The sequence below is a fragment of the Hylobates moloch genome, unplaced genomic scaffold (assembly GCF_009828535.3).
Source record: "Hylobates moloch isolate HMO894 unplaced genomic scaffold, HMol_V3 SCAFFOLD_5, whole genome shotgun sequence".
Classification (NCBI taxonomy): domain Eukaryota; kingdom Metazoa; phylum Chordata; class Mammalia; order Primates; family Hylobatidae; genus Hylobates; species Hylobates moloch.
Window position 1 is genome coordinate 29,514,202 of NW_026652280.1, and position 24,406 is coordinate 29,538,607.

At 42.5% G+C, this 24,406-nt stretch overlaps 1 protein-coding gene across 3 annotated transcripts in view; it reads left to right on the forward strand.

Moving 5' to 3' along the window:
- Positions 1 to 24,406, forward strand: part of MYO5B (myosin VB) — a 374,136-nt gene that overhangs the window by 123,031 nt on the left and 226,699 nt on the right. For all 3 annotated transcript variants that reach the window (XM_058438377.1, XM_058438378.1, XM_058438376.1), the window contains exon 2: positions 14,139 to 14,249. In XM_058438377.1, coding sequence (XP_058294360.1) covers positions 14,139 to 14,249 — 111 coding nt within the window. The remainder of the gene's footprint in view (positions 1 to 14,138; positions 14,250 to 24,406) is intronic.

A 24,406-nucleotide genomic window follows, 5' to 3' on the forward strand; every position in this document is an offset into this window, starting at 1 on the left:
GTGGGGGCAACCGGGACGAGCATGCTCAGACATGGGTGTGAAAGGGTGGATACTGTGAATGGGCAGTGGACAGTGTGTCACATCTAGCTGTGGACTAATGGACGGTGAGGCTGGACAATACTGAAGACTCGGGGGATGGGATGTTGGGACTTGGAAGGGAAAAATTTGCCAATGTTGTGGTGCTTAACGTCCCTGCCGCGAGTGGTGGAACTCTGTCCTGATATGATGCTGTTCTTCATCCTTACATCAGTGGTGAAAACAGACTCCAGAGCTCAGCGTTAACCCAAATAAAAGAAGGTTCTCTGTTAAACACAGGCAGATAGTAGATACAGCAGGAGAGGGAATGGCCAATAAGGGGTATGTTTTAAACATCCAATGGTTATTATTGCTATTTTTTTTTTTTTTTTTTTTTTTTACCAGGGAACATTGCCGTTTTACCCATTTCCTACTTGCACCCAGGACAGTTTTTGGACTCCATAGATGAGTGTTCTTGGGCTAGGCACTGATCCTCCTGGGAGCCTTGTTTCCCTTACCTGCTAAATAATGATAGAACCTTCTTATTCTGAAAACAAAGCACTAAACTGATTGACTTCTATGGTCTCTCTGATTAGAGAGAGGCCTATCTGTTGAGCCACAAACTTTGACCTTTCCATGGATATATTAAAGGTGGACATTAAAGATGTTGCCATGGGCAACTGTCTTACCAGGAAGCAGGAAGGTGGTTAAACGATAAGTGCAAATGGAGTGTTGAGAGCTTAATTTAGTTAACATACTAATTGGGAAAACCAAGGTCAGGAGAATGTGAATGATTTGTCCAATGCCGTTTTGCTATTTGAATGCTGAGGGAGGTCTATGTGCCTTGGTAACCTATTGACCAGAGCCACACTTCTTCTTTCACACCAAACCCAGTTGCCTTTTGCTTGACATCTCCAGCTCCATATTCTCAGTCATCCTGGAAAGAATAAATGTGATGTGGCCTGTGTCCAGAACCAGGGTGCTTCCTTTTCTTTCCTTCTGTTTCCTTCTATGCATTTCCAGTTTACTTAAGGTGGGACTGCTTGGATCACTTAACTTTGTTGGAGGAGTTTTGGTCAGTCCTTCGTGATGTTCTCCCAGGCTCTCATCTATGGGGGCTTGGACCCCAGGAAGGCCTTGGAGCCAGGGCAATGGCCGGGGCCACTGGGGAAAGCTAATGCTGTAGATCTAGGATGTGTCCCTATTTTGACACCTAAGTGGTACTGGAAAGAATACAGTATGACTCAGGCTGTATCCAGAACCTGGATGATTTAACACCTGGTGTGGGTTTCTATTTTAAGACCTGGGATGTATACTTGTTAAAATAGGGATGTGCACCTATTTCAGTATCTACCATTAATCTCACATATTTGACAAAAGCTTTATTGGCTACCTAGTAGGTAAGGCATCTGTAAGAAAGTGAGAATTTTATTGAGGAATAGGGTTTGCTTATGTTGTACCAGAGATTCTGAGCTCCTTTGGATTTAAAATATTTCTACTCTAAAAGTGTGTGTGTGTGCATGTGTATATGTGTGTGTATATATATATGTATGTATGTATATGTGTTCTAGAACATGTCTGTGGTATATACTTGGTAAGGAAAACAGCATCAGCAAGACTGGAGTGCTTTTGTGTTAGCTGTCCCCATGGGTCACTGTTCTTAATAGTAATTGTCTTAGTCCGTTTTTAGTTGCTATAAAGGAATACCTGAGGCTGGGTAGTTGATAGAAGAGGTATATTTGGCTCATGGTTCTGCAGACTGTACAAGAAGCATGGTGCCAGTAAATGCTTCTGGAGAGGGCCCTAGGCTGCTTCCACTCATGGCAGGAGGCAAAGGGGAGCCAGCATTTGTGGAGATCACATGGCAAGAGAGGAAGCAAGAGAAGCAGGGAAGTGCCAGGCTCTTTTTAACAACGGGCTCTTGTGGAAACTAAGAGTGAGAACTCACTGCCTTCCACCCTGGAGGGCATTAATCTATTCATCAGGGTTCTGCACACATGACCAAACATCCCCCATTAGGCCCCATCTCCAATATTGGGGATTGAATTTCAACATGAGATTTGGAGGGGACAAAGATCCAAACTATAGCAGTAGCAGTGGTAACTGGGACTCTGAACAACAGCATCTGAGGGCAGCACCGCTCATGTGATGGGCGTGTACGTGCTGCTCAGGTTTGGGTTGAAGGAAGGCAGCAGGCAAAGGCTTCTCCTTGTAACCCTTGGGTCCAGCCATAGCTCATCCATGTACAGATAGAACAGGAAATATAACCGATCTTCCCATTTACTTCATAACTCCTCAAATGGTTTTCACAGTAACACCTCTCTTTTTGTGCAAAGTTTTGGATTGAGAAGATGGGGCACATCTCTCATTTTACCTTTTCTCATTAAGATGAATTCCCCCTTCCATCTTCATAGTAGAGTGGATAAAGGGTGCATTTCACACAACCTCATCTCTCCTTCTCTCTTCCTACACTCTACTAAGTCTTTTCTTATGAGGAACACAGAGTGTCAGGCCAGTTATCTTTAAAGTTGCAGACACAGTTGTCTACTGGATATGAAAGGACATTTCAGGATAAAGCTGCACCTGAATCTCTCTAAAACACGTTCATTTGGCCTAGAGGAGTTTGAGGTAGCTGTGGTCATCCTAGCAGATCTATGGTTATCCGACAGCTCAATTTGTTTGATATTAACACTAGATAGAGCTCTCCAGAGAATGATTTGGTTCCAAATAGGCAGGCTGTATTATTGATAGTGTCTGCTCAGTAATTCATCTCAGAAGCAGGATGGAAATCGGAGGCAGCTTTTTAAGGTCTTAGGGTAATAGTAATTTAAGCAGCAGATACCCACTTAACTTTCCTAGCTTGAAAGTCACAACTGGTTTCATGGCTGCTACTCAGTGTGTGTGTTGATTCGGGAACATTTTTTCCTTTCTTCTGATATCCTAGAATTTTAGATGGTATTATTGTGCCATTTTGCTAACGTACCCAGGTTGAACATTTCTTCTCTATTCTTAGCATTAAACTTTTCCATTCAGCCCTCTGAAGCAACAAATTAGCTCCATATTGCCTTATGCAATGAAAAAAGTTGGTAGACCTGGTTGATGACATGAAATAATACATGAATAAGGAGGTTTCAAAACTGTATTTCTACAGAAGTGTGGTGGGAATGGCAGTTTAGCAATTGGGCTTGATACAAGTACCAAATAAAAGGAATATTCAGGGGCAGAGTTTCAAAGACAGTTTATTTGGGGATAGTGGTAGGACAAATGATGTGCGTGATTTCCTGTCATTGTTAGTGCTTGTATGAGGACAAAGGGAAGGGACTGGGGTTATGCACATTGTAAGACTGAACTATCATACTGAGAATAATTCTTCCATATATACTCCATCTGTAAATCTGATGTTTTTATCATGCAGTTTTGACCATGTCCTTTCCCATGTTTGAAATCCACGTGTAGTTTTCCATTGGCTATAGAATACTTTAAAAAAATCTGTAATGTGACCCCCAAGAACCTCCTGGATCTAGCTTCTGCATCTCTTGCCAGTGTCATTTTGAGCCCCTTTCACCACTGTCCTCTGTCTCCCACCCACACTGGCCCTCTTTCAATTCCTTAGCGAGCCCTTCTCCTTCATGCCCCAGACTTGTCACACAGGTATCCTCTCAGCCTGAAAACCACCTCCTTCCACATCTTGCCTAGCTACCTCCTTATCCATCTAGGATTCAGCTTGAATCATCTCCAGTGAGGCCTTTCTCGATGACCCACAGTGGGTTGGGTCCCCTGTCACATGCTGTGAATGTCGGTGCTGTTGATGCATTTATGACCATTGCAGGAGATGAGCTGCATGTGGTCTGGGATCCTTGAAGGGCCCTGTGATATGGTTTGGCTCTGTCCCCCAACCCAAATCTCATCTTGAACTGTAATCCCCATATGTCAAGGGAGGGACCTGGTAGGAGGTGATTGGATCTTGGGGGCAGTTTTCCCCATGCTGCTTTGCCTACAGTGAGTGAGTTATCATGAGATCTGATGGTTGTATAAGTGGCAGTTTCCCCTGCACTTTTTCTTTTCCTGCCACCTTGTGAAGAAGGTGCTTGCTGCTTCTTCGCCTTCCGCCATGATTGTAAGATTCCTGAGGCCTCCCCAGCCATGCAGAACTGAGTGAATGAAACCTCTTTCCTTTATAAGTTATGCAGGCTCTGGTATAGCAGTGTGAAAACAGACTAAGACATCATGTCTTCTCTTCACTGTGCCCAGCACCTCGCACAGTGCCTGGCTGTTGTGCAGAGGTCTTCAGTAAATACTTGTAGAGGATTAGGTGAACTGGAGTCCATGCTCCAGTCTGTAAGCCTTGGTAGCCTATTAGGGACATATAGGAGTTGAATGTTTATTGAACAGCTTCAAAGATAGGTGTTTGAGTAATTGGAGATGGAGGAGACTGACATGCTCCTGTGGAAGGAAAATTGAGAGCTCGCTTGAGTTCCAGATGCAAGTAGGTGAGGTGTGTAAGTTCTGAGATAGGTCATCTCTTGAAGACAGAGTAAGGACAAACCAACTCATGCACCCAAATACAAGGTGCAGTTTCCCCCAAGTTATTTCTTAAGAAAGAGTGGTGCTCCTATGCTTTCTCTTAATTATTTTGGTCAATGAAGTGGTTTGCAGAAGAGAACTTAGCCTAAAATAACTTCAGTCAGTGCTTGCTTTGGTTGCTTAGAGAGGTCAAGTAATGGAACAGGTTTTTAAAAAGGAAAAGGAAGCAAACTTAGACTGCATAAATATTTATAGGGTTATGACCTTTCAATAAGTGTTAATGGTGATCATAAACTCTTAAGGTTGTTTCTCTGTGGAAAGCAATATACTGCTCTTTTATAGAGATGAGAATATAAATCCACTGGATGAAGAGGAAAACAACTATGCTGTGATAGAATCAGATATGGATTTTAAAAGTTGAATTATGTCAATAAGCTTTGAAAATGAAGGTGGAAAACTTCTTAAGTGACTTAAAGATTTTTAATATGATAGTAGATTGCTTAATTCATATACTTGATTGCTCTGTTTAGGGAGCATTGACAGTCTAGGAGCTGAAATTATGGAAGTAGGATTTTAACATTTTTAGCTACTTGATTGGATCCGGACATATCCTTTAGCTGCATGATATGCACTAGCTTTGAGGAAATCTTTTTTGGCTTTTTTGGCAAGCAGGTTAATGGATTCAGCATTGCAGCCTTAAAAGGCTGACTTACTATGGACACATCCCTTTTTAAATGGGAACTTTCAGTGATCTTTCCACTTAGGCCATTAGGTCATTCACAGTCTGCAAAGAATGTTCCCTTGTGCTCAATTCAGACTTGGGGATTTACAATCCAAGTTCATTGAAAGTGGACAGGTACTAAACTGATATGTCTGTTGTCCAAGTAGATTGTGGGAAGTCTTGAAGTGAGAGCATCACCACATTGCTTGATAGGTATTTCTAAGCCTCTGCTATCACTGCTTCCCTCACCAACAAGTATACTACTGGTATAAACCAGCTGGATAAAATGACTCAGCAGTGTTGCTCGTACACCAAACGCTTCCCATCTTGTCAATTCATCACTTGAGGACACACTGCTTACTCTGTTAACTACTTTCATAGGGCAGTAAACAGGTAAATTTTGCCTTCATCGGCCACATGGAGACTCGATTCCTTATTAGCTTCAAATACAGATTATAGAATGTGTGATAGAGAGATGGAATTGTGACTGACACAATGAGATCACAGAAAGTTGACTCTCTTCTCAAGAGACTGGGTTGAGATGATACGATACCATAGCATGTGGATTTGCCTTTTGGTTATAATTGACTTTTGTTTCATTTAAATGGCAGGAAATGTTGAATATTATAATTGTGCTATGTGACTATGCAGTTACCACATCAGAGCGACTGTTTCTTCTCTGCTTTTTTCTCCTCTCCCCCGATGTTGCTCAGTGGCTCTCTGCTGTCCCCGTCTGTGTGCATTATGTTATAGTTCTTTCTCCCCGTGTTCCACTTACCCTGGTTCTCTGTCGTTTAAGAAAAACCAGCAGCAAGATAAGGAGGCATCTGGGTGGGACTTGGGAATCTACCTAATTGGCTCAGAAATCATACCTGAATTTTTAGTTACTTAGGTGGCTCTGGACAAACAGGATATTTACATGTAATTCCTTGTGGCTCTAAATTACAGGGAGCTTTCCAGTGGAAAGCATTTGGGGAAAGGGGAAGGTTATTACTGGTTCAGGAAGCCTTTAATGGAAATGAGTAAACGGAAACTCAGAAGCATGGCTCACCGCTGGGGGAGGAGGAGTTAATTCGGGAAATAATCTGGAAGCGCTGAGCTTCTCTGTTCCCATGACACTTTATACGCACACGTTTCTGTTGGGATTCTTTGGCCGGCTGTGCTCTCCTAGAGGGAGTCCTCTCTGGTTTTAGTCACTCCCAGTGCCTGAGTCCTGCCATAGTAAGAACTACTAAGCACTTAAAATGTGCCAGATACTGGGCCAAATATTTCGTATACATTATTTAATCCTAACAACAACACTGGTGCAGAAGAGATTTCCACCAGATGATGAAATACCTTCTGAGGAAGCCGAGCCTCAGAAGTGTAGACCCTTACCTGATGATGGGAGTGGGGACCAGCACCCTATATCTGAATCTTCACCTCCTTGCTCTTCTGTCTCCCATAGTGGGAGGCCAGCCCAATAAATGTGAAGGGAAGATGACCAACAGCACACCAGTGGGAATGTTCTTGATTTGGGCTCCCCAAATTTGCAGGACTAATCATCACCACTGGGTTCAGGAAGCGGTGTCTGGGCCCATGAACACTCCTTCAGACAGCAGTACCTGTAGAAATGATTGTGAGAAGTTCTACTGGGAGGGAGTGCAGGGCTTCATCTTTATCTTCTAAATTCTTACCTTGCAAAAGAGTGGAGTGTGACCCACTTCTTGCAAGCACAGTTAGGTAAGGTGTTTTCATAGTTCCTACAACACAGCAGTATCCTTCCAGGTACCAAGCCACTTGGGAAACTGCTGTTTTGCTGGTGTTAAATGAAACTATTAGTTTAGAAATGTTTTTTCTTCCTTCTTTCTTCTGAACAGACCAGTGTTCCTGTTCTTGGTCCCCTAATCACAGGAATGGACAGGGAGTTTATACTGCCAGCTATCAAGTTAGGCTGTGGGATCCCTTGTCCATTCCCAGGGAACTCTGCCCAGACTGCCCTGCTTCCGGCCAGTGCTTTGTTGCAACTGAAACTTCAGCCTGTCTGATGCTTAATGCTGAAACTACCTGTGGCTTAACTTGGCATGTTGTTATTAATGGGCATTTGTACATTTTTTTCGTGTGTAATTACAAAGCACTTTACATGTATAAAATACATACTCAGCAGGACTCTGGGCTGCTGTAAACAAATCAATATTTCCAGGAGTGGGGTAGACAGTGGAGGACTTAGAGACTGGAGATCTTTTCTCCAGGCCTGCTTTTGACTAAGCTCTTGGCAACTTGGGGAAATTGTTCAGTACTTTTAACCCTCAGGTTTCTCCTGTATAAAAGAGGATTGATAACCCTGCTCATCCTCATTCAGTTTTGAAACTAAGTTGAAATGACTCAAATACTTAAGTTTACTTATGTTAGTAGGAGGGGATGGAAGTAGCATTATTATTAATTCCAGGGAGTGCAGGTTTCAAATGTCCCTGTTCTCTTCTCCCTGAAGGTCCACCTTGGCTCCTGAGGTTCACTCTGAGATAGGAGTTTTAATTCTGACAGTGCATTCATCACTTGGGAAGTTTTAAAAAAATACAGTGTTTGGGCCCTACCCCCAGAGATTTAACTATTCAAGTGTGGGATATGGGTGTTAGTGGTTTTGTTTTTTAAAGATCTGAAGATCTGCAGATAATTCTTATATGCCAGCCAGCATTGAGAATCACTTCTCTCAGGTTTTTGGAGTAGAGGTAGGCTAGAAGTAGGTATTGATTTTTAAGGTAAGACGTGGCTACCTATGTATTATGACCTACAGGACATCTAAAGGATCCCAGTAACATGGACCACCTTAGGTTTCTTATTTTCCTTTTCACATTTTCTAATTCTATCCAAAATCCTATCAGGATTTGTCGACAAAACTGTATAGTAATATCACCATCATCATCATCATTGCCTAATACTTATGTGCCCTGATAGTGGGCTCTCATTTAATTCTTAGAACACTTCACGAGGTAGATAGAACTTTTACCTGTTGTTCAGCTAAGGAAACTGAGGCTCAGACCCATTCATCAACTTACACAAGCTAATAAATGGTGGTTAGAATTCCTCCCCAAAGCTGTTTGACTCTAGAGCCCACACACTTGACCACAGTGCTACAGCCTGATAATTCATGTATATGGATAAATGCTGTGCTCTTCTGGACATTGCATTTACATTTTAGCTGGGGCTTTTTGGGAAAGAGTTCTTTAGCTCTGGGGAAATAATCTGCAGGCTGGAGTTTAATGTTTAACCACAGACTGGTAGGGAGAGGCCTGTAGCACATGAGGGTCTGTGATATCTTTCAAATCTGTTACCCAGTCAGCCACATGGAATTACATTTTCAAACTTGCTTGCATATTGAATTCATTTGGGGAGCTTCAGAAAACACTACCTGGTTCCCACCCCCAGAGGTTGATAAAAGTAGGATGGGGTGTTGCCTGGCAATGGGAATTTGTGAAAGCTCCCTAGGTGGTTCTAGTGTGTAGTCAGGATTGAGGCTCTTGTCATAGATGGCCACTCCCTCCAGCTGTGTATGTAGGAGAACAGCTGCTGGAGCTGGCCCTGCAGTGGAATAAAGGAACAGGGGGTTGGAGAATAGCTTGGTACTAATGCATTTACATTTGATGTAGGCATCTGCCTTCTCTAGGAAATATGTGGGGCTCTTTTCAAAAGAACTTTCCAAAAGTCACAAGCTTTTCTTTGATAATCGGGTCAGACTTGCTATTTTATTTACTTTGATATGATAGAATTAAGTGTTGTTAAAATAGGATAGTGACAAATTGAGTGGCATGGTAATTGGGTTGTATGAGTGAGTTTTGTCTGGCTTATAGTCTGTTGGCTTACAGTAAATCTGGTAGTGGTCAGATTTGTTTGAAGAAATTCCTTGAAGGTGAGAAAAAATTAAGAGGCAACACAGATCCTTGGTTCTAGAGAGTTTGTCTGGCTTATAAAATAATGGCTTTCTGTGAAAATATTTTACTGCTTTTTCATAGACTAGTAATGCAAACCGATGCCAGGAGAGAGCGTGTACAAGATACTGTTTGCATTCTCTACAACCAGAACAGTGTGTGCGTGTTTAAACTGAGATAAAATTTACATAATATAAAACTAACCATTTTAAAGTGAACAATTTGGCGTTTAGTACATTCAGTGTTTTGCAACCACCATCTCTGTCTGGTTACCAAAACACTTTCATCACTCCAAAAAGAAACCCTTCCCCTCTGAATCCTTTCCATCTCCAAACCTCAGATCATATCTCCCTTTCTCAAGTCTTTCCCAGCTACTGTGGTCTTGTCTCTCCCTTCTTAGTTCATGTGTCTGTTTCTTGGCCATATATTTTGTACTCATCGTATACTGCTTTGTACTTGATTACAGAAGCAATGCATCTCGCAAAGCCAGCATGTAAGACAAAATTTGATTATGGTTAAAATTACCCTTGGAAGATCTATAAATTTCTCATTATATGCAGTATGGATGACATTGGGTAAACAGCCCTGCTCAGTAATTTATAGACACTTTAAGCTGAGAATCCATAAAGTAAGATAAAAGTGAGGAGGCAGAGCGGGGAGGTGGCAGCTGGCAGCTGTGAACCATCCTACACAGAACAGGGGGTTCACTGCATTCTGATTTAACAATGAACTGCTATAATCTCGATGCGTGTCCATGTGTCTTTATTGTGGAGATTGACTGGACACATATCTTGTGCCCAATATTTACTAGATTTGCATCTAAAGCTTGCTTGATCAGATCTGCATATACAAAATCCTTTTAAACATCATGCAAGAATTTGGCTACCAACTTTCTCTCTTCCAAAGTCGGCATTAACTTGCTTCCCCCTCTCTCCCTGTCTTCCTTCTCTCCGCTGGATAGATGTTACTCTCCTTAGGAGTTGGTCACATCACCCCATTAGGGCATATTTTTATGTGAGTTATCGACCCAACTAGATATACATCCCTTAGGTTCAGGAGCTACATCTCCATGTTCATACTTGGTTACATGGTACTTATCACAATGTGTTTTAGGTATAAACCAGGTGCCCCATGAATGCACATTCTCTGTTCACTGATTCCTATACTCATCATGAACGTTTAGTGAGCATCTGTTCCATGCCAGGATGTGCTAGATCCTAGGGATACAAAGATGCCCAACAGTATATTTGGAAGATCTTGCTGTAATGAGATGAAACCGATGTGAAAGAAATGACTGCAAAACCAGAAGGAAAGCTAATCATAGAAGAATTGATAGTGGCAGCTTATGGTTGGGTATGGCTAACTCTATGGGGAACAGGAAAGGAAGTGATCAGTGAGGAGATGGTGCTGGAAGTTGGACCCTGCCCACATGGACAAGTGAGGAAGGGCACTGTGGCCTGAGGAAATAGTAAGTACAAGGACAGAGGTTGGCATGCTTTCCTGTAAAGGATCAGATAGTAAACATTTTACTATGTGTTTTTCTTCTCTGGCACAGAGTCTTGCTCTGTTACCCAGGCTGGAGTGCAGTGGTACAATCTCTGCTCACTGCAACCTCTGCCTCCCGGACTCAAGCGATTCTCCTGCCTCAGCCTCCCAAGTAGCTGGGATTACAGGCACCCACCACCACGCCTGGCTAATTTTTGTAATTTTAGTAGAGACAGGGTTTTACCATGTTGGCCAGGCTGGTTTCGAACTCCTGACCTCAAATGATCCACCTACCTCAGCCTCCCAAAGTGCTGGGATTACAGGTGTGAGCCACTGTGCCTGGCCTACTATGTTTTTAAAATGGCTTTGAATCACAGGGTCTCTGTCATTACTTTTTGTTTTTTGAGACAGTCTCATTTTGTTGTCCAGGCTGGAGTGCAGTGGCACAATCATAGCTCACTGTAACCTTGAGCTTCTGGGCTCCAGGGACCCTCATGCCTCAGCCTCCTGAATAGCTAGGACTACAAGCATGCACCACCACATCTGGCTAATTTTTTTTTTTAAGTTTTGCAGAGACAGGGTCTTGCTATGTTGCCCAGGCCAGTCTCAAACTCCTGTCCTCAAATGATCTTCCTGCCTCCCAAAGTGCTGGAATGATAGGCATGAGTCACTGCACCTGGCCTTCAATTCTAGCATTAAAATGTGAAAGTATTAAATAGATAATACATCAATGAATGAATGAATGTGGCTGTGTTCCCAGGAAACTTGATTTATGGACATCAGAATTTGACTTTCATGTGATTTTTTCATGTTAAGTGAATATCCTTCTTTTGAGCTTTTTTCAACCATTCTTAACTCATGGGCTGTACAAAAACAGGCAACACAGGCAGTGTGCTAGATTTGTCCCACAGCTGTAGTTTGCTGACATTCTCAAAGGCAGGGGAGAGTGAGATGATGTTGCAGGAATGAAAGAGTAAGTAGTTAGTATGAGGATTCTGATGCAGTGAGTCTGGAGGAAGCTGAAATTCTATGCTTCTAACCTGCTCCTAGGTGACAACGATGCTGAGGTCCTCACTTGGAGGAACAAGGAGCTAAAGTACCATTGGGGTCCCACTGTGCCCCTTATGTTGTGATAGATTTTGTGGGTATGGGACAATATGAGAAGCCAATTGTATGCCTACCAGGTGCTCTCAGTCTCTTTAGAGAGGAGAGATTTATATAACTAGAAAGGTACATGAACTCCCCTAGAATAAAAGTTGAGATCGAGCCAGGCAATGAGATTCTTCAGTGCTGGATGCAACTAACCACCCCATGAGTGGCATACGGGCCACAGGGTGATGGCCAGCAGAGTCCTTGGCTGAACTGGGACTGGGCTCCCTGGCTTCCAGGATCTACACAACATTATCTCCGTTCGGTTCCTGTTGGGATTTTCCTGTTCCTTTCTGATTATTCCTCATTCTGTTATCTTGAGCCATTCCTGACATGATTTACATGGAGTGGAGAATTTGCTTTAGGTAAAAATTTCTTGGGTGTGCTGGCTGAAGGGGGAGTCCCAGGAGTGGAACTCAGTGACAAGAGAGAGCTGTGGTGAGGCTGAAGGATGGACACTCACCTGAAGCTTAGGGATAGGAGCTTAAAGGTCATCACAGCTGGATGGATGGTGGACTTAAACGATAGCGGAGAAAGTGAGGACACCTGGGGGTAGAAGAAATGTTGACAGTTAAGGTCAGCAAATGCTCAGAAGGTTTTCTCTGGAGGTACCTCAGGACATTCCTTATATTTTACTCTGGAGCTCTCAGATGCAATAAAGCTCTTTGTTATTTTAAAGTTCTGTATTATTTTACTATAAAGATATGATAATATCTTGCTATAAGGCAGCAGGCTTAAGAAGCAGGGAGAAGGTTAAGATTCTGTGAATTTGTTTCTTAGTAATGAAACAGCTGACTTTGGCTTGTATCCTGAGTTGGGATGTCAAGGATGCAAAGTGGTCGATGTTTGCTTTCTCATTGACTGGTATTCTGATTCTATTATCTTACAACTTTCACTGTTCCATAGTGAATTAGAGACAAGTGTAGGAGGAGTCAGGATCTTGCTTTAAAAAAAAAAAAAAAAAGCCTCTGATTACCTGGACCAAAACACTGCTTTGAAAAAAAAAGTCAGGACCAAAGTAAAGCGAGCTGGCCGCATGTGCACAGGTGACAGACTGGCCCAGGGTCTGTGCTCAGCTGTCACTCCAGGAGTGAAGTGGATGATGCTGACCCAAGCACATGTTCTGTTTGAGCTTTTGGTCAAAAGAACCATTTGTTTCAGGTTTCCTGATAATATTCTATGGCCAAGAAGTCAGATGTATGTGTGTGCACTGACGGCTTCTACAGAAAATAGGCCCTGTGGAAGTTGTCTACCTATGAGATGAAAATGCAGGAATTGTTCTGACAGCTGTGCAGTGGGATCCCAGGAGATCCAGATGCTGCCATTCAGCACTCGTTAGTGTCTCTGGGAGCTTTTATGTCACCTCAGATCCTGACTGAGTTGGTCTGAGGTACAGCCAAGAATTGATATTTTCCAGGCTCCCCAGGTGATTCTGACTGCAAGTAGGGCTGGGAACGCCCTAGTTACGTTGAGAATGTGCTGGGCAAGTCACTGACAGTTAATCCTGTATCACTACTTTACCAAGGGCTGTGTTCTTTCCTGCCAGAACTTGGCCCCATTCAATGACTTTGTCTGCAAATCAGGACAGCTACTTGGGGAAAGTGAGTGAAAGTTTTGGGTTTATGGCTTAAAGAATGGACAAATAGGCCAGGCATAGTGGCTCCTGTCTGTCATCCCAACACTTTGGGAGGCTGAGACAGGAGGATCACAGGAGTTGGAGGCTGCAGTGACCTGTGATCACACCACTGCATGCTAGCCTGGGTAACAGAGTGAGACCCCATCTGAAAAAAGGAAAAGAGTGGATAGATAAATTGAGGTGGCTGAGAACTGGATACTTAAATACACTTTCGATTTGCTGACCACTTTCTTTCACTTCTGCAGGAAAATGACTTTGTCTCTGAATGCAGAATATCAGCAGAGATTCCCAAGCTTTGAACATTTGCTGTACTGTCTTGGCTTTTGCCTGTGTTGTTTTGTTTGTAGCCTGCTAAATAACTCCCTCTGACATCGCTATTTTGTAAACACCCTTTGAGATAATGGTGCAATATCTAGTGTATTTAAACAAATGTAGGCTCAGCAGTCTCTTGGGTAGAATTTTAATTTCATTGATCTGCAATGTTCTTTTAACATCTAAAAGGTGCCCTCTGCCACCAGTCCTGTGAGTTGTTCCCCTGTTATCATGACAGCAGATCACATTGTGTCCTGAAATGAGAAGGTGGGGAGATGTGTGCAGATAGCTTTAGAAGTTCTCTTGATGGGCACTTTCTAGGTAGTGACACACATTTAGAAATCTGAGAGCTTTGTTCTGTATCTAAGTTTCTTCTCTTTTAATCTTTCAGTGCACAAGGGTCTGGATCCCTGACTCTGATGAGGTATGGCGCTCAGCTGAGTTAACCAAGGACTACAAAGAAGGAGACAAGAGCCTGCAGCTCAGACTGGAGGATGAAACGGTAAAAGCGAATCCGGGGCGGGGGTGGGGTGAGGCGGGGAGCTCAGGTGTGCGAGGAACAGGAGTAGATAGTACATTGTGGGCTGGAGTTTTCCCTGGACATTGGAGCTCCTGAGCCCTTGGATTCTTTCTTGTTGCTATTGATGTATGTGAAAGTGCTAAGCCAGGAAGCCGCTTTATGGATGTCACACAAAAAATAAGTGCTTATTGGGGTTAGCAGCTGAGAGATCATTGGTGGTCAAGGCAGGAATCTTCTCAGTGGAGTGGAGGGAACAGGAGGTTGAGACCTCACTGGGAAGTGAGGGAGAGGAGCTGCTACAAGGGTCCCTGCGGGGTACAGTGGTTGGAGCCAGCCTGCCTGGGTTGGGATCCTGGCTCAGCCATCACTAGTTTTGTGACCTTACATCAGTTCTCAATCTTTCTGTGCCTGTTACTTCATCTATAAAATGGGAGTGCTAGTTTATCTAGGGTTGTTTTGAGAATAAGATGAGTTAATATGTGGCAAGTACTTAAAATAGTGCCTGGCACATAAGTGCTCCCTATGTGTTAGCTGCTGTAGTGAGCATTTTTTATTTTTTGACCTTCAGACTGTTTCTTTCAAGTGGGAAACAAGGTAGTAACTGTGAAATTCTATTCCTCCTAATATGTCTGATTTAGTTTCCCTTCTCATGAGCCTTTTGTGACCACTGCCTCTGCAATTGGTGCATTTCACAAATAATGGATGCTCACCCTATATGCTGTGCCTGGTCCCAGGGGGCACATGGGTGAACGGTTGTGGCCCTGCTGTTTCAGATAGCTCAGTGCTAAAGGGGGGCAGTGAACATGAACACAAAAGTGAGACAAAGTATTACGATAAATGGCAGTAGGCATGGAAGTGAGTGCATGAGGTATAGGAGAGAAAAGGAACCCGCTCTTTTTATTTTTAAAGAGATGGGATCTCACTGTGTTGCTCAGGCGGGCCTGAAACTCCTGGGCTCAAGTGATCCTCTTCCTGCCTCAGCCCCCAGAGTAGCTGGAACTCCTCTTGAGGAGAGAGGGTTTTGGGAAGGAGTTGGCCATGGAAGATTCAGGGTGCGGTGACCAAGAGTAGAGTATTCCAGGCAGGAGCTGTGTGTGCCCAAGCCCTGAGACCTTGTGTTCCAGGAAAGGGAAGGAAGCCAGTGCATCTGGGAGCTGTTGGGGAAGGGGACGGTTGGGTGGCTTGAGGCTGAGGATGCAGGCAGAGGTAGTTCATGCAGACTTTACAGTGGGGGAGATGACTGGGAGAAAAACAAGTTTGGAACAAAATGGTTGGTAACAAATTAAGAGTCAGCTTTGAGATGGATTGAGTTTGGGCTGCAGAACAGACATTGCTTGGAGAAAAGGTTCGGATTGGAGAGACTATTTCCTCTCTGAATGGCAACAGCACTAAAAGTGTGCACCATATCCTCTGTCCTTTGATCATTTCCTGCCTATTCTTGGTCTTGTCTCCTTTTCTAGATGGTTGGTGATTAACTTGATTGAACATCCTACTACTAACTTCTGTTTTATATCAACTTAAGCATATCACTTGGTAAACCTGGAACATGAGCTTGTTAGACAATGTCTGTACCAAGGTGTGCACTCCTCACATTCCTCTTCCTAGTAGGCAGCCTTCGCTAGCCACCTCTTGCTTTTGAGATGTGAAGCACAACTCCCAACAGATGGAATTATGTTTGCCATGTTGAATAACTTCCCACCCCACGCCCGGGAAAAAAAATGAAATTAGTCCACCCACTTGAATGGTGTATCTTCTACTCTACTCCAGCAGATTGCATTTCAGTTGATCTTTTCTAGTGGGTGGGTGTTTTTAAAAAGTTGCACGGAGGTAGTGAGGAATGATCTGCCATGTTGTTAAAACAGAGCAGATGCTTGGCCACCCTGCTGAAAACGAATTTGGCCCTGCATGACTAATCCTGGCAGCTGCCCAGACCCCATCTCCACCTTCCCCTGCTACAAGGCCAGGCAGCATGTAATTGGAAGGAAAGCCTGGCACTGGAGATTAGCAGCTCTCGAGAAATAATGGGCTCTGAACATCTGAGTCTGTCCAGGTTGCTCCTGGGCAGTGGCTTGTCCACAGCTGGCTCTGAGCTATCATTACGAGTGACTTGGCGGAGCTGTGGACTAGAGGCAGGAGCACAGAAATTACGTGGCCAGACTTTGAATGCAGAGTCTCCTCTGAAGCTGAAATTATCCATGGTGTACTATGCTGGCATGAAAATCTGCCCCAGCAGCCTATTCCAACCAACCTCGTGCATCCTCCCTCCCCCTGAAGTTCAATAGTGTGGGTTTCACTGCATCAGCAAAGGATTAACATCAGTTAGATTATCTTCCAGGAAGACAATGATATTCCTAACCTCTGACTTATGATAGGACTTTCCTCCGACTTGCTAACTTGTCCCCTCTTCAAGACAGTCAAGCTTCTCTCTGTGCCTCTGAAAGGTTTTTTTTGTGTGTGTGTGTGATTTTTACATTTTTTATTTTTTTATTTTTTTTTATTATACTTTAGCTTTTAGGGTACATGTGCACAATGTGCAGGTTTGTTACATCTGTATCCATGTGCCGTGTTGATTTCCTGCACCCATTAACTCGTCAATTAGCATTAGGTATATCTCCTAATGCTGTCCCTCCCCCCTCCCCCCACCCCACAACAGTCCCCGGTGTGTGATGTTCCCCTTCCTGTGTCCATGAGTTCTCATTGTTCAATTCCCACCTATGAGTGAGAACATGCGGTGTTTGGTTTTTTGTCCTTGCGATAGTTTACTGAGAATGATGTTCTGAAAGGTTTTTTCACTCTTGCTTTTGCTCATTCATTCATTCATTTCTATTTTGGTAAAATATATGTAGCATAAAATTTACCATGCTAACCATTTTTGAGTTAAAATTCAGTGGCAGTCAGCGCAACTCAGTGGTATTTACATTGTGTAACCGTCACCACTATCTTTCTTCAGAACTCTTCCTCTTATACAGCTGAAACTTGATCCCCATTAAACACCAACTTCCCAATCTCTTCTCCCCCCACAGCACCTGGAAACCTCCATTCTACTTTCTGTCTCTTGAGTTTGATGATCCCAGGTACCTCACAGAAGTAGAATCGTACAGTATTTGTCCTTTTGTATCTGGTTTATTTCACCTGGCATAATGTAAGATGTTTCATACTGAAGTCAACAAGATGATAAACTTCTTGGGGGAATAGCATCTTATACCTTTTTCTCCCCAGAGCCATGATGGGTACAAGGTATCTAGGTGTGCCAACTCTTAGCACAAGACTGTTTTTAGAGTGGATCAGGCTTTCAGGGGATGCAAAACTCGGTGATGAGGTAGCTTCTGCATGTTCTGCCTGCAGCACCTCTGTGCAGGCCAGGCCTTCTCTCTCCTGGCCCCACCTCCCTTTCTGACTGCTTGACTCCTGCCCTCTAGTGTCGGGGAAAACTCTCCTTGTTTCCATGGCTTTTAATTTAAATTTCATTTTCCAACTGAGTTTGTGTCTACTGTCTATCACCCACCTTGATGATGAGTACTCCCTCTGGGCAAGGCTCTGACTTAGCATTCATGAGTGAGAGGAAGACAGGGGAGCATGTGAGCTTTTCAAAGAGTAATGCACTCTACCGTCTCAGTATTTCCAAGCCCACCCTGACATTTGGAGGGCCAGGGCAAGAGAATGTAACCCTACATCTGTTTAAAGTATATTTTATCAAATTATTTAAATCTCATATTTTTAATTAAAAACATTTTTAAACATTTACTATTTTAAAAATAAAGAAGGTTGCAATTCTATTCAATCTCTATCCAGCTGCCAATATATAGAATCACTATCTTGGTTTGGGCATGTTATACCTGCACATATGTGTAAACACATAAGAATAGTAGGAATTGTTCAGTATTGCAAAGCATTCCTCCTCTGTCATGTTGCAGGGGTTGCAAATACTTAGCACCCCTGGAACCACGACAAGAGCATGTGGAGAAGCAAGGACTTGGACCCTTGGCCTAATTGGAAAATGATAATCCATTATGTAAGAATCTTTTGCATGTGCTATCTGAAAGGAAGGATAATGAGTTTGTCCTCCCTTTTACCTAAGCCTCTTTGCTGCCTGCTTCTTCCCCACACTCCAAAGCATCATTTCTCCAGTGCTGGCAATGTTACAACCCATGAACCTCAAGGCAGCTGGGAACTGTTGTCTTATTTCAAGAACACAGGACAAGGTGTGGAGAAGCGTTTCTCTGAGGCCTGAAGGTGTTAGTCACCAGAGCGGTGTTGAGCATTTCAGGTCATGCTGTGACAGCACTGAATGTTGATCCCAAGGACAGAGGCACACTACGTGTTCTTTAATGATTTATATTTTGTGATATTTAATGCCCTCTGCAACACAGTGTCAGGGAAGGGGTCCCTCTTGCTCAGGTCTAAGGATGGTGCTAAACATATGAAGACATTATAACAAAGTCCTAATCAAACATGGTTCCTCATGTCAAGAAGCTATAGTCTCACAGAACCACTAGGACTATTGTCCTTGCATATTGGTGCACTCAGACTCATTCACCTTGAGAATGCAGAGTGCTTGTGTACTCGGTGCAACTTAAATGCCTGCTGTGCACACATCTGGCAAAACCAGAGAGCTAAGAGTGTCTGAGGATACCCTTCTGGAGCCAGCAAAGCTTCTTAGTAGAGGTAGAGTTTGATTACTTCTTCTTTTAGCTGGCCATTTTAGTTCCTATAATGCTGGTTTTTGGGTCTCCTAATAATTTTTATTTTTATCTTTATCTCGCTTTCAATTGCTCAGTTATGGTTATGTTGTACATACACAAAATGTTTTAGCTAGCATAAAGTATAATGCATATAACTATCTACTGGTAATATTGCTTCCACTAATTAGTCATCTTGTCTAAAGAGTCAAAGTATAAAAAAAAGTTGTAAAATACACATAACCATTCAACATTTTCACTGTTTAAGTGTACAGTTCAGTGGCATTAAGTATATTCACAATGTTGTGTGACCATCACCACCGTCTGTCTGCAGATGAGTACCCTTGAAGCTCTTTGTAATTTATTGTCATTGACCTATTTTTCCTGCTAATTTTTTTCCCCACAGGTTAGGATGCTTTGCCCAGCTGCTCCAGATTAGAGATGAGTGGGGCAGCAATTTGCACCCCTGCCCCAAACATTTGGTAATGTCTGGGCACATTTTTGGTTGTCACAACTGTCATGAGGAGGATTTGCTACTGGCATCTAGTGGGATGCTTCTCAGTGCTCTGTAATGCGCAAGGTGGCACCCCCACAACAAAGAACTATCCAGCCTCAGATGTTAACAGTGACAAGGCTGGGAAACTCAGGTTTAAGTCCATAAGGAAAGTGGTCTGGTCTGTTCATTGCTGGAGTACACCAAGTTAGGAGTTAAACTGGGGCTTTATGATTCTAACAGAATGTGTAAGCAGTGCAATAAATTGAAGTCAAAAGATTAACTTTGACTCCATATTTTTATGCTGCTATAATCTTGTTTATAATTCAAACCTCTTAATTGTGTGTTGACCAGGCAGTTTATCAGTAGCTTTTCATTTATAGACTTTTCTTCTAATTACTTGCCTCACTGTTGATTCATCATTCATTCATTAAAAATTATTATTGAGCGATTATGTGCCAGAGTCTGATTATACAGCATTAAAAATGACATATCTGTACCTTTGTGAAGTTTTCCATCCAACTTATGATGAAAATATACAATATAGGGTTAGGATATGAAAAACTCAATTTCAAGAATCTGTAGAAGTCTTTCTAAAACAGTGGTGGCCATGGCAGGATATTTGACACTACTTCACCTACCCTCATATCTGAGTCTCAGTCCTCTAACTTCACACTTTTTTTTTCTATTTTTTCTGAGATGGAGTCTCACTCTGTCGCCCAGGCTGGGGTGCAGTGGTGCACTCTTGGCACACTTCAACCTCTGCCTCCCAGGTTCAAGTAATTCTTGTGCCTCAGCCTCCTGAGTAGCTGGGATTACAAGCATATGCCACCATGCCCAGCTAATTTTTGTATTTTAAGTAGAGATGGAGTTTCACCATGTTGGCCAGGCTGAGCTCAGGTGATCTGCCAGCCTCTGACTCCCAAAGTGCTGGGATTACAGGCATGAGCCACCATGACTGGCCCACACTCTTTTTGAAACCCTTTTGGATACTACTTGGATTTCCTGCTGACTTCTCAAAGCAGGAACACTTAGGGTGGCAGAGATGATACCTTCATGCTTCTCCATGGTTCCTAGCCCCCTTGCAGTTCAGTGGGACCCTGTGATTACTTTTATTGAGTGGGCGCTAAGTAGAACTGATGTCGATCACTTCAGGTGGAAGCAGAGAAGAACCCACGGGAGTTTGCTGTGCTCTTCTCTTCCTCTGCCTGGTGGCTGTCAGGCAGCTTGTTGGTGTCAGTGTGACCTTAGAAAGCAGAGCCTCAGTACCAGCCAGCCTTGTGCACCTAGCATAAATGAGAAATAAACCTTTGCAGTATTAAGCCACTGAAGTTTCAGAGTTAATTTGCTGCTTCCTCATAACTGAATTTCCTAATTGGGAAGGTTACATAAATCAGAGTATTTTATTTTTCAAGTAATTGAGTGTCTGTGTTGTGCTTCGTGGTGCAAGAGGAAGAATAAGAAGGTTCTCTTTAAGGAGAATAAGCTTTTTGGGGACTGGAGAAGATGGTGATAAAACTTAAACACAGGACTGTTAGAGAATGAGAGACAGCAGAACAGTCATTAAATGTGTTTTTTTGTGCTTGTCTAGGACATAGCACAAAACAACCTTTTAATGCATATTAAATGAAACTAGAGCCACATGCTTGCTGCTGTAGTGAGGGTAAGTGGACTTAAGCTTTGAGGCCTTCTCTTACCTGGGAATAGAATTTTCTTAACATTGTTTTTCTTCTAGGATAGCTGTTGTAATGTGACAAATGAGAAAACCCCTGCACCCATGGACCTAAGTTAAAAACCTTCAGCCAATGAAGTTGGAAGAACCCTTGAAGATTGCTGAAACTAGGCTTCCCATCTTACAGTTAGGGAAACTGAGGTTCCTGGAAGTCAAGTGATGGGCTCAAGGCCTTACAGAACTTGGGTTCAGTTCTTCTCAACTTTGGCTGTGCATTAGAAACCCCTGGGGAACTTAAAAGGCAAAGCCTAGGTTTCAGCCAGACTAATTAAAAAATCTTGGGGTGGGATGTAGGTTATCTTTCTTAAAAGCTCTCCCAGGGATTCCAGTGTGCAGGGAGGGTTGAGAGCCACTGCTTTTTTTGATGGATCAGGACTTGAATACAGGGGTTAACTCCTATTCGTTGCCATTTCCACCTCTGGATCAACACCAACTGCTTGCCAGCTGGTAACCCTGTTTTTACTAGCATATCTTTTTTCTAGATCTTCTGGTTCTATGGGTAGATAATAAAAGCCAATTCTTTCTCCTCTTCTGTCCACTGTATGATTATTATTAGTTCCAAATCTTTGGGACTGTCATTCAAAGATGTTTTTATGATTATACCATCTTGCTGTTATACTATGTAACACAGACATAGATTGAGGTATGGGAGAAGTTATCAGTGAATCAGACATTCATTTAACTAATATTTTTTGAGCACCTACTAAGTACTATAGGATCATAGGCCCACAGGGCTTAGAACAGTCTAGGCCAGCGCTTCCAATAGAACATTGGCTGTGGTTCTGTATCTCAGTTGTCTAATGTGTCAGTCACTAGCTACATGTAGTTACTGGACCCTTAAAATGTGATGTGAAAGAAAATAAACTCTTGGAGGCCGGGATTGTGGTGGCTCACACCTGTAATCTCACAGTTCGGGAGGCCGAGGTGGGTGGATCACCTGAGCTTGGGAGTTCTAGGCCAGCCTGGGCAACATGGCGAAACCCTGTCTCTATCAAAAATACAAAAATTAGCCAAGTGTGGTGGCATGTAACTGTAGTCCGAGCTACTTGGGAGGCTGAGGCAGGAGGATCACTTGAGCTCAGGAGGCGGAGGTTGCAGTGAGTCAAGATTGCCTCATTGCACTCCAGCCCGGGCAATAGAGCAAGACTCTGTCTCAAAAAGAAAAACTCTCAGGACTCCAAACTTACTGTGCCAAAGGGAAATTTAAGCTTAGGAACTGAGTCATGCAATACTACTTTTCTTCTGTTCCCAAACAGCTGTAATTTTGCAGCCCTGTGTCAGCCTCATCTGTAAGACGTGTTCCCACAGTGATAGAAGACCACATTATCTCCCCAGGTGGCTGTCCTCACAAATTGCTTACAAGGAAATTTCTTGAGTCCCTAAATCTTCCAGGGTACATATCACCCCTATAAACTAGGCCTACAAAACTGAGTTCTGTTGACTCTTACCATGACAATGTCAATTACCAGCTTATCTTCACAGGTGCAGCACAAGGACAAGACCAGAAATCATCCCTCTGCCTACTCTGAGACAAATGCACAATGGACTTTTTCATTTTCTCCCTCTTTTCACATGTAAAATATGGATTTACTGAGGCTAATCAGAGCCTCACAAGAATGTAACCATTTGTCTCACTGCCTACCCTCCCTCTCCCTCCTTTTTTCCCCCTCTTGCTTGCTCTTTCCCCTTTAAATACCGAAGTTCCTAAACCTCCTTGGACAAAGCATAGGCTGCAGATCTCCTGCATCTTACATTTTTCCCTGCCTGCATCCTCAGCCTTGTGTAGACAAACCTCTGTTAATCAAGACCTACCTCAGTCACTTTGTATTAACAGTGGCTAGTGTGACTGAGAAACTGAGGTTTCAGTTGAATTTAATTGTATTAATTTCACTAAAATACTCACATGGGGCTAGGGGTTACCCTACTGGAGAGCTCAGGTATAGACCAATTCCTACTGTAGGCCTCCTGCCACTCTCACTGGTCTAGTCCCTCTTGTCAGGCAGGGACCAGTTGGGGACCCCCATCTGTTCCTGATTCCCAGCTCCTAGTTGCAGAAAGGAGCCAAGGTCCACTCTGAGTGGTAACTAAGCATTAATTTTGTGATAAATGTTAACATTTATCCTTTTCACCTCTAAAGGCCCAGTTATTATGGAGTGGATGGAATCTTTTGTGCCAGAAAGTTCATGGCCCGGATCACTGTCATAAACACTTAGATGTCAAATAAAACCATATTAGCTGTAAATGCCAGACACTAGCAGCAGTATTAGAATCAAATTCCTGTTACAGAAAAAAATCTGTTCTCAAGTCTGTCACTCCTGCGTTCCCTCTGGATGTCCACATACCCAAGAATCTGCAGCTTTGGCTGCTGAGCTTGCAGCCCCCACCTCTTTTCTGCTGCTCTGGGCATTTTTACTCCTTATCAATTTTACTGAAACCAGTACCACTTGTTTATTTGTGGATGCAGTTTTCACAAAACTGCATGTGTGTTTGCCTCCACGTGCTTTTTTTAAAAAATTTTTTATTGCCATAGGTTTTTGGGGAACAGGTGGTATTTGGTTAGATGAGTAAGTTCTTTGGTGCGATTTGTGGGATTTTGGTGCACCCATCTCCCAAGCAGTATACACTGAACCAATCTGTAGTCTTTTATCTCTCACCCCTTTTCCTCTAAGTCCCCAAAGTCCATTGTATCATTTTATGCCTTTGCATCCTCATAGCTTAGCTCCTGCTTATGAGTGAGAACATACAATATTTGGTTTTCCATTCCTGAGTTACTTAGAATCTCCAGTCCCATCCAGGTTGCTGCTAATGCCATGCATTATTTTTATATATTTTATATATATTTATCTATTATAAATATATATTTTAGGTATATCTATTATAAATATATATTTTAGGTATACCTATTATAAATATATATTTTAGGTATATCTATTATAAATATATATTTTAGGTATACCTATTATAAATATATATTTTAGGTATATCTATTATAAATATATATTTTAGGTATACCTATTATAAATATATATTTTAGGTATATCTATTATAAATATATATTTTAGGTATACCTATTATAAATATATATTTTAGGTATATCTATTATAAATATATATTTTAGGTATACCTATTATAAATATATATTTTAGGTATATCTATTATAAATATATATTTTAGGTATACCTATTATAAATATATATTTTAGGTATATCTATTATAAATATATATTTTAGGTATA